General features: G+C 41.2%; 1 protein-coding gene across 1 annotated transcript; it reads left to right on the forward strand.

Moving 5' to 3' along the window:
• Nucleotides 1-604: 604 nt before the first annotated feature.
• On the forward strand, nt 605-3242 carry IL20 (interleukin 20). The gene is made up of 5 exons (XM_045841398.1): nt 605-763; nt 1039-1104; nt 1221-1373; nt 2072-2146; nt 3165-3242. The coding sequence occupies exons 1-5, from the start codon at nt 605-607 to the stop codon at nt 3240-3242; spliced, it is 531 nt and encodes a 176-aa protein (XP_045697354.1).
• Nucleotides 3243-14672: the final 11430 nt, after the last annotated feature.

Genomic DNA, 14672 nt, shown 5'->3' on the forward strand with positions numbered 1-14672 from the left:
TGATTTGATCTCAGACAAATGTCAAACAGAGCTAAGCTCCTCTGCCCTGAGGTGGCCATAAAATCCAATTTTTTTCCAAGTGTTTCTGGTGGCTTGGCAACAGCTTCTGTGAGTTTTGTTTTCCCCCAGTTTCCCCGAGGGTCTAAAGGGATCAGAAGAGTGAGCTATACTGGCATTCTGGAAGGGAAGACGATATACGTCAGTTCACAGAAACAAGTTTTAACATTTTCCCTGAGATGTCATCCTCTGTCTACGCACTGCTTGCTGCTCCAGGGCTTACCTGCTGGGCAATGATGATGGGGTTGGGATGGGGACAGAATAAAGGAGCAGGGACCTGTAGCACCAACTCACACTCAGATCCTGAGCAAGCAACGGAAGGCTCTTCTTTGGGGAGGCTCAGCATTTTTTCTCAGTAAGTTAGATGAATGCACCAGATTGTAGGAAGCCAGATAAAGCTATTAAGTTCCACCCTCATGAGACATCTGGGGGAGGCATGTCTCTGGTGACTGGATTGGCTTCTTAAGGCATGAGATGGGGGGAATCAGTAAGTCACGCTCTTTCCTTTGAATTCCTAGCTCCTGTGGTCTCCAGATTCCGTCACAAGATGAAAGGTTCTGGTCTCCTCCCCTGCCTTTTCTTGGCTGTGTTTTATCTCTTCTGGATGCCTTCTGCTGGGCTGAAGACACTCCATTTGGGAAGATGCGTGATCACCACAGACCTTCAGGAAATGCAAAATGGATTTTCTGAGATACGGGACAGTGTGGTATGTGGGGGAGGCAACTCCCAATTTTGTAGTTGCTTCTCCCCTTCTCTACTTATCTTCTTCTGTCTCTCTGCCTCACAAAAAGAGGCAGGCTGGCGACTCCTTACCAGAAAGATGCATTCCCAAGAAACATCTGTATTTCATGATGTAAAAGTGTTTTGGAAAGGGACACTGCTCACTGGGTCATGGCAAGGAGGGAATGAAAGGTCTTCATGTCTAAGTCCCTGGCAACCATCAATGACCTGTCATTTCTTGCCTTGCTTTCTTCTGTTTAGCAAGCCAAAGATGAAATCATTGATCTCAGAATCTTGAGGAAGACCGAGTCTTTACAAGAGACGAAGGTATGTGTTTGGCTCATAGGAGTTCTGGGAGTAAATATGAACTAGGGGCAACTCTATCCCCTTGAGTCTAGTCCCCGGACACCTCCCCCCACCAATACGCCAATCTTTTTTTGTAGCCTGCAGATCAGTGCTGCCTCCTCCGCCATATACTGAGACTCTACCTGGACACGGTATTCAAAAACTATCTGACCTCTGACCACCATATCCTCCGAAAGATCAGCAGTCTTGCCAACTCTTTTCTTACCATCAAAAAGGACCTCCGACTCTGTGTGAGTAGGGGTCTAGAGTAAAAGGATTCATCTCAGCACACAGCTTTGGTGGCTTAGAAGCTAAACTCTTTTTTTACTTCTATTTAATAGATGGAAAAAACTGAGTCCAGAAGTTCTAATAATCTGTGTTAAGCCATATGACTAGGTAATAAGAACTCAGTTTTACTGACTTTTGGATATATGCTCCATGTAAAAAAATCTAAAGAACTATAAAATGCTAGATGTTTCATGTTAATGACAATTATCTCTTATTTATGGAATTAAGGTGAGGGATCCAATTGTGTCTGTACTAGTGCATACAGGGTCCAGGCAGCCAATCATCAGGCCATTGGATTCAGTCTCAAGATAGAGCTTAAGTAGTACTTATTAACTCAATTTTCTCTTTCATGGGGGCTCTCTGGGAGAGGGTAGACCACAGCTGATGTGGCTGGTACAGGCCAGGTGGAATACTGCGATCACAAACTCCTTTAGAGCTACCTGTTTCTAAAAAGAAGCAATGAACTCTGTAGTTGAGTCTAAAAAGCTGGCTTCCCCTTCTACAGATGATTAGGTTAATGATCCCAAATGCTGAGGCCTGAAAAGACTTTTCTGTAAGAATGAAGTATCTATACAAAGAGGAGAATTCTCATCTCTTTCATGTCAATGGCAGGAAATCAGAATATTTAATAAAACCTATCATTCCTTGGCATTCTTTTCAGCATGCCCATATGACATGCCCTTGTGGGGAGGAAGCAATGAAGAAGTACAGCCAGATTCTGCATCACTTTGAAGAGGTATATGCAATTTTGGCCTTGGTTGGGATGAATGTGTTTTTAGAACTGAGGTCATAGATGGGTGGGATGGGTGTTCATACTGATAGGAATCCAGTAGCTCTCAGATTAATAGCCCTCTGAGGTCATGTGGACTATCTCTCTGCTTTACCCCAGAGAGACCCATCAGGCTCCAGAAGGGTGCTTTCTCTGGAACATGCTTTGAGAAATAAAAGGGAATGACAGTGATTCAATCAAGTTGCTCCAGAGACATATGATCTTCCTTCTGCACAAACAAGAGACTGTAGTTTTCTAATATTCACACACTCATACATACTCTCAAATACAGTCACTCACAAGTTCCCACAAGCCCACACTTTGCTGTTTCTCACTTCAGTGACTTTGTACATCTGCCAGGAAGGCCTGGAGTCTACTCCTCACTGACTAAGTCCATGCATCCTTTAAGACTCAGTCTAGGCATCACCTTCAAGAAGGTGCTGCAACTTCCATGAGTTTAGTGCCTCTACTGTCATCCTGTATAGACTCCATCACTTACTTACCACACTACATTTTAATTGCTTCTTTCTGCCTGTCTCCCTCACTGGACTGTTGTGCGATTCATCTCCAAATCCCAGCCCAGCCCAGTGCTTAGCACAATAAGCATGTGTTCAATTGAAGTATGAAGAGTAGGCAACTCCTGTGCACATGTGCACTTGCACACACACTCTCACACACATACACAAGCCTTTTCAAAAAAACAGCCTCATTACTTTGATTTCTGTGATATAAGGAGGCTTGGGTTGCAGTCTCAATTCTACTACTCCCTAGGGCCTCAGTTTCCCTCTGTAAAACCAGGGTGATTTTCCTTCCTCTTGTGAGATCTTGAGGTTCTTTCTGTATAACTTCTTTTCAGTTCCTCCATGTTGAGAAGAATGCTTTGCTTACAATCTGCAACAGAACTGGCAATGAAAGGAGAGGATTGACCTTGGGGTACATGCTGTCTCTTTGTGATTTACTCACCACATAAGTGTGTGTCTTTCAGCTTAAGCCTCATGAAGCTGTGGTGAAAGCTTTGGGAGAGCTAGACATTCTCCTGCAGTGGATGGAGAAGACAAGATAAGAGGGAGGTGACAATACCGCTGACAGTGTTCCTGGCTGAGAATCCCAGTCCTGAGTACTGTGGAGACGTGACCCCAGACCACTGTCTCCTTGTTATATTGTTTAGTGCTGGTCACTGTGTGTATAGTTTATTTAATATTTGTTTCCTTATTGTGGTCGTTTTCATGCGTTTCCTGTCTTAGTCTAAACCATGGTTTTATAAGATTTTGGTAATATCTTTTGTACTATTGGATATATTTATTAATGTATTTATTTATTTTTACTATTTATCCTATTTATTTTTGTACTTGAACATATCTTTTTAAAAAATTCATTGCCTATATTTATAACCTGACTAGGGCATCTTATATATTTTCAAACAGTAAAAAAACTCTAAATTCTAGACAAGTGGCTGGGGAGGGGTATTCATTTTTATTAAATTAAGGACATACTGACTGCCACAATGATTTTATAAGCTGAAACAGTGGTTACTAAGTGGGGGTTGTGGAAGAAGTTCCAATGTGAAATTTGTTCTATGAATAAAGTTTTCTTTGCATAATATCTGTTTGGAGTTTTTAAAAAACAAAAACCAGGAACAGAAAAATGATGGGGTTGAGCTTGCATCTTAAATTATCTGAGGATCACTGGCTCCTTTGGGGAAGAAGGATGCAGGTGGGAACCTGAGCCTTCTCTCTTCTCCTGAACACCTTCCCAGCTCTATCTCTCAGTTTATTCACATTTCTGATCTCGTGGCCCTGCTTTCCACAAAAAGGAACTGTGATTAAGGGAGGGGCTTTAGCCATCCTTGCGTTCACCTTATTGGCTTAAGCACTGTCCTCCCTGTACCTTGGGATTTTTTTTTCTTCTCATACCAGATTACCATACTCTTGAGTCAGAGATCTTGATTGCAACACAAATGAGTGGGAGTCTCTATTTATAAGGGTTAAGAACACACACGTGCAAAGTGTAGTTACTGAGCCTTGCCCAGAAAAGTGTATGAGCCCTCTTTTGAGGCCCTCCCACTTTGGATTTTGTCCACCCTCAGGATCTAGGTTGTTCCTGGAACAAGTCTTTGTCTTCATGACCAATGATTAAGTCAGTGTTCTCTTTCAAGGCCCCTTTCATGTGGAGATGTTGAGCTTCCCTGGGCTATAAGGAGCTGGAATTCTGCCCTGGGCTGCTTGCCTCCTTTCTCCCCACCTCACTCTCAACAGTACCCTCAGCCTAACAGTTCAGTTTTCCCAATTTCAGAAACAGCAGACTAGTGCTCCTTCAGAGAGCTCTCCTTCCTGCCTCTGGTTTTAGCTCCCAGCCCTCAGCCTGCACCCTGGTTTGTTTAAATTACCTCACTAATTTTTTTCTCATGATACAATTAAGAACTACCCAATAGAAAAAAACTTTAAAATAAAGAGAAATATAAGGAAGAAAATTAAAACCACCCAGTACTCTACCGCCCATAGATTAAACATTTAGGTGTCTTTTTATTTTTATTTTTTAAAAGATTTTATTTATTTATTTTTTGGAGAGGGGAAAGGGGAGAAAAGAAAGGGAAACATCAATGTGTTGTTGACTCTTATGCGCCCCCTACTGGGAACCTAGCCTGCAACCCAGGCTTGTACCCTAGACTGGGAATCCAACCAGACCTTTGATTTGCAGGCTGGCACTCAACCACTGAGCCACACCAGCCAGGGCAACAGGTGCCTTTTTAAATATGTGTAAATATGTAATATATAAATATATGTATATAAATATATAAACAAAAGTGTCTTTTTGAGTATATGTATATAAGTGTGTGTGTGTGTGTGTGATTCAAATCATGACTTTATCCTTATTACCTGAGTGATTTGGGCTGTAAAACTTAACATTCTTAGAATTTAGTTTCTTCCTCTGGAAAACAGGATGATAATATCTACTTTTCAGGGAAGAGATGGTCTTTCGTGTTCCTCTGAAAACAAGGCAATATCTGCTTTCATGCTCCCCATTGTAATCACCCATTTCCTATGAGATTTTCATCCTATGTCACCTTTCTTCTATCAGAATTTCCAGTCACATGTCTCCTGGTTTTCTCTAACTAGTCCATCATGAACTTAGCTTCAACTATCAAGGAAGAATTGAGAAGCCAACTTCATTAAACTCAGTGTTAAACTTAGAACTGCCATCTCCAAGAGACATTGGCTGGCAATGAAGAGGCTCGTTTTACCTGCCAATGGTGTGAGTCTTCCAGATGGGTGTGTCTCACAGAGCTGAGGTTGTCTCAAGGGGTTGACTCACAGAGCTGAGGACAAAGCTCCTTCATTTGTTTTTCTGGGAAGCTTTTCTGCATCTTCTTAAAGTCTGGGCCATGGAAGGTGTGGACTTTTTGCAACTCTATTCCAACATTGATTTGTCACGTCTTTACCTCTTGGTTACCTCTTTGACTTTGTTATCTTTATTTTTCTCCCTTGAAGGACAGTATCCTCCTCCAAATCATTTGTCTTTTTTTTCTGCTTGACTTACCATTGTACTAATGATGGGAAATTCAGCGCTGGAGAGGTCAAGCCAGGTTAGGGGTTAAGGAAAATTCCATGAAGGTGCTATGAGGAACAGATCCTAAAGAATGGTTTACAATTGTCACTTCCAATTACAATAATTAAAATAATTAAGTACTTAGCATGTGTCAGGAACTGTGCTGGGAACTTCACATATATCTTAATTTTTAATACTTAAAACAGCCCTTTGAAGTAGAAGTTTTATGACCAGTTTGCAAGTGATAATGTGCTCAGAGGTGGGAAGCAGTTTGTGCAAGGGCAGAACCAAGAGTTGAATGTGGACACTCTGACAGCACAGCCCTCTATGCTTTTCTACTCTTTCCTGTTTCCCATCAGTGGCATCTTGTGTTCAGAAGCACAGTAGGGAGGAAAAATGAGCTTTGGCTTCATAAAGACATAAGTGAAAATCTTGACCTTGGATAAGTGAGATAGCCATCCTTAGTTTGTTTATCTGCAAAGTGGGGATTTCCACACTGAGTTGAAGTGAGGACTAAATGAAATTGTTGCAACTAACTTGTACAAGCACTTGTTATGTATCAGGTAATGTTCTATGCATGTTGCAAGTGTCCACTTATTAATTTCACAAGAACCTGATGACATGTGTGCCATGGTCATTCCCATTTCACAGATGTGGAAACTGAAGACTAGAAAGTTAATGTATCTTGTTCAAGTTCACACAGCTAACAACAGTGGAGGTGAAACATGAATACAGTAGACAGACTGGAGAACTACGCATTTAACCACTTCACTTTGCTGGCTGGCTGGAATGCCCAGTACAGAGAAAGCATTTATCAAGAGAGTCTGTGCCTATTGCAGCGGTTCTGCCTGGAGAAGAGAGGGATAAATCTTCCTGCCAAGCTGCGGCACTAAATACTAAATTACTGGTGCACCTTATCTCTACAACATCTGTGTTTAACTTCATTTTCCTATGGTTTCCTCAACAAGCAGAATGTAAATTCCTTTGAAGATGACAAGATAAAAATGCTAAGCTTCTGGTTAATCTGTCACCTCTGGTTACTTTTATCTATTAGACCTTGGATAAGCCACTCTCTGGACCTCAATTTTTGCTGAAAGATTGACTATACATATGGACAATGACTAGTCCATGTATAAACATAGAACTCTGATCCACCGTCTGCAGCAACCAGCCCAGGAAACCAAACCATAAATTCTGTAGCAATTGGCCCCCAAAGGCCAGAAGTTGATAACTGACAGCCTCCCTAATTTTTGTCTCCACTTCCCACTTAGCATGAATAGGAGAAAGCCAAATATGCACCCCTAACCAATCACACAGAATAACTGGCTTCTAGTTAGCTCACCGACAGCTCCCCCTGCCAACAGCCTCCAATCAAGGCATACCTGAATACTTCCTTTTTTTCTACTGTAAAGCTTTCTCATCCTTGCAGGCAATAGCAAGCTCTGAATAAATTGCCTTTACTTTTCTCTTTTGGCCGGTCTTCATTTATTCCACACTGCATTTGTAAAATAGAAGAGCTGGAACAGAAGATTCTGAATTTTAGAAATGGGATTGCTACCATGGTCTTGGGGGATCCAGTGTAGCTGTTGCTGCCTCCCATTGCCTGACAGGGTTTGCATGGTCCCTGTGTCACCAGCATTGGACTGAGAATGTGAGACGAGCATGTCTGACTGGGTAGGCCTTGGTTATGCTCTGGATGCCAGGGAGGGACAAGTCTTCCCTCTGATGGGAGATGGGCTGCTTCTCAAAAGGAAGGGCATCTCCCAGACCTAGGAATGAGATCCAAACGCATGGAGACTCAAAAGAATAAAAAAGTCTGCTATATCTTTCATTCTCACCATGGCTTTGGGGATGAAGAGCAAATGGACCATTCCTCTGCTGGACTTTTAAGTTCCTGGAGGACAGGACTTAGCTTTTAAGCCTACCCTATTTCAGCAAAATATAACCCCACATTACTGATAAGGTCTGAATTCAAAAGCAAGACAATAGAATGCATTTAAAAGAAAAAAAATAAGAACTAAATGAAATTGCTTTTTCTGCCTACGTGACCCAGAGCTAATTTTTTCATGAGTTGAGAGGCTTTGGTTTTTGCTAGAAAACAGATTGGGCCTTGCCAACAGGAAGCTGCAGAACAAATGGGGAGAGAATGACTGAATACAGCCACTCCCCTATTTCACTGGAAGGTTGGGAGGAGCCAAGGTGATACTCTCCAGATCAACCCAATTGTCTGGAGCACTGAGTCAATCCTTAACTGGAAGAGGGTAGGACTCAAAGGCCTAGGGGCAGGAAACTGTGAATTACAAAGAGAGTGCCAACAGTTTTCAGTGTGAATTCCTTGGCTTACTGAATGTCAGAAGGGGGAGAGCACATTCAGATCATTTTACTGGATAACTGGTGTTCAGAGAGGGAAAGTGGTTTACCAGAGTTTACGTAGTGAGTGATGGCAGAGTTGACATTAAAGCTCAGGTTCCGACAGAGAGAAAACTAAGATGGCTGACTAGGTAAAAATGGCTCACGTCCTCCCACAACCACATCAAAATTACAACTAAACTACAGAACAACCATCATTCAGAACCACCGGAAAATGAGCTGAATGAAACTCCTCCAATTAAAGAGTTAAAGAAGAAATCATATTGAGACTGGTAGGATGCACAGAGATGAGGAATGGGCTGGCTCCAGATACATGTGTGGCACATAAAAATAGGGAGGGGTATCTTGGGAGCAAGGGGTCCCAGACCCACACCAGGCCCCACAGCCAAGGGTTCCAGTACCAGGAAGATAAGTCCCCACAACTTCTGGGTATAAATACCAGCAGGGGCTGAGGTTGCAGAACACAGAAACTGATGGATTCCCAGTCAGTCCCTCTTAAAGGGCCTATGCACAAACTTACTCAAACTCACTTCCTCTGAGCTCCAGCACTTGGGGTAGCAGCTTGAAAGGCACCAGAGGCATACAGGGAGGAACTGAAGTATCCGGCATCAGGGCAAGAGCTATGGGGCAGCTTTTTCCCAAACAGAAGGGCTGGCAGAGGCCATCATTCCTTTTCTGAGCCCTTTCTCCACAGAGCTGGCAGGCAGGTGCCATATCTGAGACTCCATCAACTTGCCTCACACTGTTTGCCCTACCCTTCAACCCGTATGATTCCCTGAGACTCTCCCCAGCCAAACTTTGGTCCCACTCAAGCTCTTTCCAGTGACTTCCATATGAATGGTTTGTCTTGGCTCAGACTTAGGTTTTCTTACATCCTCTCAAACAAACAGCACCTGTCCTTAGGAAGTCCCATACCTCTTGCTAAATGGTCCCAGTCCTGGCATTAGCAGCCGCTGGTCTTGGTTCACAGTCTGGCCTTGCTTGGACACTTCCAAGCCCAGCACAAGTAGTAGCCATCTGCAGATTGCTTTGTAGCTTATGCTGGGTAGCCCTGGGCAGAACACAGGTAATGGCTGACCTTGGCCTGTACCTCTAGAGAGATGCCAGAGACAGTGCACACAGTGGATAGGTATAGACCATGTGGGAGCACCACCACCCAACCACATCCACAAGCAACACGCTCAAGGGACAAACTCAGCAGGCACCAGAGCCCTGCTGAAGTAAATCCTGCTTTGTGGAGGGGGCCCCTGCACTGCTGATCCTCCATTGTGGTTGGAGGTTGGTGGTCAGTGGTCACAGCCAGGTCAGTGGTCACAGCCAGTCCTTGCAGCTGATTGGCCTGGGTAAAATGCTCCCATTGACTTGCCAACAGCAATCAAGGTTCAACTACAAGAAGGGAGTATACACAGTCCATATGTTGGGCTCACCTCCAGTACCCAGCTTTGGTAATAGGGGATGCTGTGTCAAGGGACTCTATAGGAAACCTAGTATATAAGGCCACTCTACCAAGCCAGGGAGTCATAGAAACTCTACCTAATATACCGAAACAATCACAGGGAGGCTGCCAAAATGAGGAGGCAAAGAAACATGGCCAAAATGAAAAAACAAAATAAAACTGTAGAAAAAGAACTAAACAAAATGGAAATGAGCAATCTGCTAGACGCAGAGTTTAAAACATTTGTTATAAGGATGCTGAGTAAACTTAGCAGAAGAGTGGATGAACTCAGAGAGAGCTTCAACAGCATTTAAAAAAGACATGGAAACCATAAAAAAAGAACCAGTCCAAAATGAAGGTTACACTAAGTAAAACAAAGAACAATTTAAAGGAGCCCTGGTTGGCATAGCTCAGTGGATTGAGTGTGGGCTGCAAACCAAAGTGTCGCAGGTTTGATTCCCAGTCAGGCCACATACCTGGGTTGCAGGCCATGGCCCCCAGCAACCGCACATTGATGTTTCTCTCTCTCTCTTTCTCCCTCCCTTCCCTCTCTAAAAATAAATAAATAAAATATTTTTAAAAATAATTGAATTTTAAAAAAGAACAATTTAAAGGGAATAAACAGAGAGTGTATGAAGCCAAGATTCAAATCAGTGATTTGGAATATAAGGAAGCAAAAAACACCCAACCAGAACAGTAAGAAGAAAAAAGAATCCAAGAAAATGAGGATTGTGTAAGGAAACTCTGGGATAATTTCAAGCGTACCAATATTCACGCCATTGGGGTACTGAGAGGAGAAGAAAGAAAGCAAGAAATTGAAAACCTATTTGAAAAAATAATGACAGAAAAAGTCCCTAATTTGAAGGAAATAGACATGCAAGTCCAGAAAGCACACAGAGTCCCAAAGAAGATCAGTGCAAAGAGGCCCATGCCAAGACACATCCTAATTAAATGCCAAAGGTTAAATACAAAGAGAGAATCTTAAAAGCAGAAAGAGAAAAGAAAGTTAGTCACCTACAAGAGAGCTCTATAAGACTATGAGCTGATTTCTTAAAAGAAATTTGCATGCTAGAAGGGAATGGCAAGAAATATTCAAAGTGATGAAAAGCAGGGACCTACAACCAAGATTGCTCTACCCAGCAAGGATATCATTTAGAATCGAAGGATAGATAAAGGGCTTCTCAGATAAGAAAAAGCGAAAGGAGTTCATCATCACCAAACCAGTATTATATGAAATGTTAAAGGGTCTTCTTTAAGGAGAAGATAAACTATGAACAATAAAATGGTAATAAATACATACTATCAATAATTAAATATAAAAAACAAAATAAATAAACAAACAGAACAGAAACAGAATTATAGATACAGAGCTCATATTTATGGTTGCCAGATGAGAGGGAGGCTGGGGGATAGGTGAAAAGGTGAGAGGATTAAGAAGTACAAATCAGGGACTTCTGGCCAAGATGGAGGTGTAAGTAGATATCCTTTGACTCCTTGCACAACCAAAAGAAGGATAACAATAAATTTGAAAACAAAAAGTAACTAGAACTGCCAGAAAATCAAACTGTATGGAAGTCCAACAACCAAGGAGTTAAAGAAGAAACATTCATCCAGACCAGTAGGAGGGGTGGAGATGGGCAGCCAGGATGTAGAACACTTGTGTCAAGATGGCAGCTGGAGGATCAGGTGGGCAAGTGGCAGCTAGTAGAGTGGGCAGTTCCACATTTGCATGTGGATCAACTGGGAGGAACAACTAGGGAGTGAGACAGATCACACAATCCAGGGCTTCAGTGTGAGGAAATAAAACCTCCAAATCTCTGACTGAAAAAACTTGTGGGGGTTGATGTAGCAGGAGAGTTCAGCCTCTGTCCCAGCTGGGCAGCAGCTGACCCAGCCTCACAGGAAAGTTCACTGGAGAGATCCACAGGGTCCTAGAACATACACAAAACCACCCACCTGAGAATCAGCACCAGAGGGGCCCAATTTGCTTGTGGGTAGTGGAGGAAGTGGCTGAACACTGACTGAGAGCTGAGCAAGCAGCATTGTTCCCTCTCAGACCCCTCCCCCACATACAGCACCACAACACAGCAACATGGGTTGCCCCACCCTGGTGAATACATAAGGCTCCACCCCTTACTACATAACAGGCATGCCAAGACCAGAAAATATGGCCCAAATGAAAGAACAGATCAAAGCTTCAGAAAAATACAACTAAGTGATGAAGAGATAACCAACCTATCAGATGCAGAGGTCAAAACACTGGAAATCAGGATGCTTCCAGAAATGATTGAATATGGTTGAAAAACAGAGGGAAAGGTGAAGCCTATGAAAAGTGAAATAAAGGAAAATGTACAGGGAACCAACAGAGAAGGAAAGGAAACTGGGACTCAAATCAACGGTTTGGAGCAGAAGGAAGAAATAAACATTCAACCAGAACAAAATGAAGAAATAAGATTTTGAGAAAATGAGGAGAGGCTTAGGAGCCATTGGGACAACTTTAAATGTCCCAACATCCAAATCATAGGAGTGCTAGAAGGAGAAGAGGAAGAGCAAGAAATTGAAAACATAATGAAGGAGAACTTCCCTAATCTGGCAAAGGGAATATACTTCCAGGAAGTCCAGGAAACTCAGAGAATCCCAAAGAATTTGGGCTCAAGGAAGCACACACCAAGGCACATCATAATTACGCTACCCAAGATGAAAGACAAGGAGAAAATCTTAAAAGCAGCAAGAGAAAAGGAGATAGTTACCTACAAAGGAGTTACCATAAGACTATCAGCTGATTTCTCAAAATAAACCTTGCAGGCAAGAAGTGGCTGGAAAGAAGTATTCCAAGTCATGAAGGGCAAGCGTATGAACCTACATTCAAGATTACTCTATCTAGCAAAGCTATCATTTAGAATGGAAGGGCAGATAAAGTGCTTCCCAGATAAGGTAAAGTTAAAGGAGTTCATGATCACCCAGCCCTTATTATGTAAAATGTTAAAAGGACTTATCTAAGAAAAAGAAGATCAAAAGTATGAACACTAAAATGACAACAATGTCACAACTATCAACAACTGAACCTAAAAAAACAAAAAAAAACTAAGCGAACAACTAGAACAGGGACAGATTCACAGAAATAGAGATCACATGGAGGGTTATCAGTGGGGAGAGGGAGTGGGGAGATTGGGGAAAAAGGTACAATAAGAAGCATACATGTAGGTACAAAATAGACAGGGGGAGGTTAAAAATAGTATGGGAAATGGAGAAGCCAAAGAACTTAGATGTGTGACCCATGGACATGAATGAATGGTGGGATAGGGGTACAGCGTGGAGGGGAATAAAAGGGAGAAAAAATGGGACAACAGTAATAGCATGATCGATAAAATATATTGTAAAAAAAGAATAAAGAAAGATTAAAAAAGAAGAGCAAAAAATGAGTTTAAAGAATAGTCATTGGGATGTAAAGGACAGCATAGGGAATACAGTAGTCAAAGAATATATTTCTTTGACCCATGGACAAGAGTGTGGGGATTGCCTGAGGGAGTGGGGATGGTCTGGGTAGAGGGGGACAAGGGAGGAAAAATAGAAACAACTGTAATAGTATTAACAATAAAATATAATTTAAAAAACTCCTAGGTTCTTGTACTTCTAGGATCTTTAAACACCAATTCAAGTCAAGAAGAAACAAAAATTTTCCAGATTAGAAATGAAGAAGTAAAACTGCCATTATTCATAGATGACATGTTCAGTTAGGTAGAATATCTGATGGAATTCACAAAACCTACTAGAACTAATAAGAAAGATCTGTTTGGTAGCAGAATATAAGATTGATATACAAAGATCAATTGTATTTCCATGTACCAGCTAAACAGAATTAAAAATTTAATAAGTTATGCTATTTCCAATAGTATCAAATTTTTTAAATACTTGGGCATAATTTAAGGACAAAAAGTGTAAAAGATCTCTCCACATTAAAAACTGCAAACGATTGCTGGGAGAAATGAAAGATATCTGAATAATGAGGGGCTATACCATATTCATGGGTTACAAGTCTCAGTGTTATTAAGATGTCAGTTACCTCAAAATCGATGATAAATTCAATGCAATCATAATAAAAATTGCAGCACAGCAACCTTATTAAAGATAGAAATTGAGAAATTCACTTTAAAATGCAACAGACCTAAAATAGTCAAAATAACTTTGAAAAAGAACCACATTGGAGGATTAATATTATATGATTTCAAGTTTTATATAAAACCATGGCAATAAAGACAGTGTGATATTGGTAGAGAAATCGACAAACAAATCAGTGGAATGTAAAATGTCCAGAAAAAATTCCCCACATATTTTGGCAACTGATTTTTGATAAAGGTGCAAATGCGATTCAGTTAAGATAGAATAATCTTTTCAAGAAATACTGTTAAAATAATTAGATATCATTTGAAAAAAAGTGAACTTGAAGCTGTACCTTATTTCATATATAAAAATTAACTCAAAATGGATCAGTGGTTCTAAATGTACAATATACCACTATAAATCTTCTCAAAGGTAACCTGAACAAAAAGATTTGTGACTTTGAGTTAGTGAAATAATTCTTAGATATGACACCAAATGCAGAGTCCATAAAAGAAATGAATTGATAATTTGGACTTCATTAAAGTTAAAAACTTCCGCTCTTCAAAAGACACTTGCTCTTGAAAAGATAAACCATAGTCTAGGAGTAAATATTTGTATATCCTCTCTGTATATGATAAGGAACTAGAGTCCAGAAAATATAATAAATATTCACAACTCACCCTGGCCGGTGTGGCTCAGTTGGTCGGAGGATTGTCCCATAACCAGAATGTTGTGGGTTCGATTCTTGGTCAGGGCACATACCTAGGTTTCTGATTTGAACCCCAGTCTGGGCCAGGGTCCTCATGACTCCTGGTCCAGACATGTATGATCCTGGGTCCAGGCTTATATGAGAAGGCAACTAATTAGTGCTTCTCTCTCTCGCTTCCTCTCTCTCTAAAAGCAATGAAAAAAAAATATCCTCAAGTGAGGATAAAAAGAAATAAAAAAGAATACTGAAAACTCAATTATAAGAAAATGACCCAATTAAAAAAGTAAGCAAAGGTTTGAACAGACACCAAAGAAGACAGATGGCAAAAAAGA

This window comes from Phyllostomus hastatus, unplaced genomic scaffold (genome assembly GCF_019186645.2).
Source record: "Phyllostomus hastatus isolate PE091 unplaced genomic scaffold, TTU_PhHast_1.1 phas_contig_36, whole genome shotgun sequence".
NCBI classification, from domain to species: Eukaryota; Metazoa; Chordata; class Mammalia; order Chiroptera; family Phyllostomidae; genus Phyllostomus; species Phyllostomus hastatus.

What these genes read in the sequence shown, in the direction of transcription:
- IL20 (XM_045841398.1), top strand. Translation starts at nt 605, where the DNA reads ATGAAAGGTTCTGGTCTCCTCCCCTGCCTTTTCTTGGCTGTGTTTTAT. An exon ending in AGTCTTTACAAGAGACGAAG is followed by an intron (nt 1,105 to 1,220) that starts GTATGTGTTTGG and finishes CTTTTTTTGTAG; the next exon opens with CCTGCAGATCAGTGCTGCCT. An exon ending in AAAAGGACCTCCGACTCTGT is followed by an intron (nt 1,374 to 2,071) that starts GTGAGTAGGGGT and finishes CATTCTTTTCAG; the next exon opens with CATGCCCATATGACATGCCC.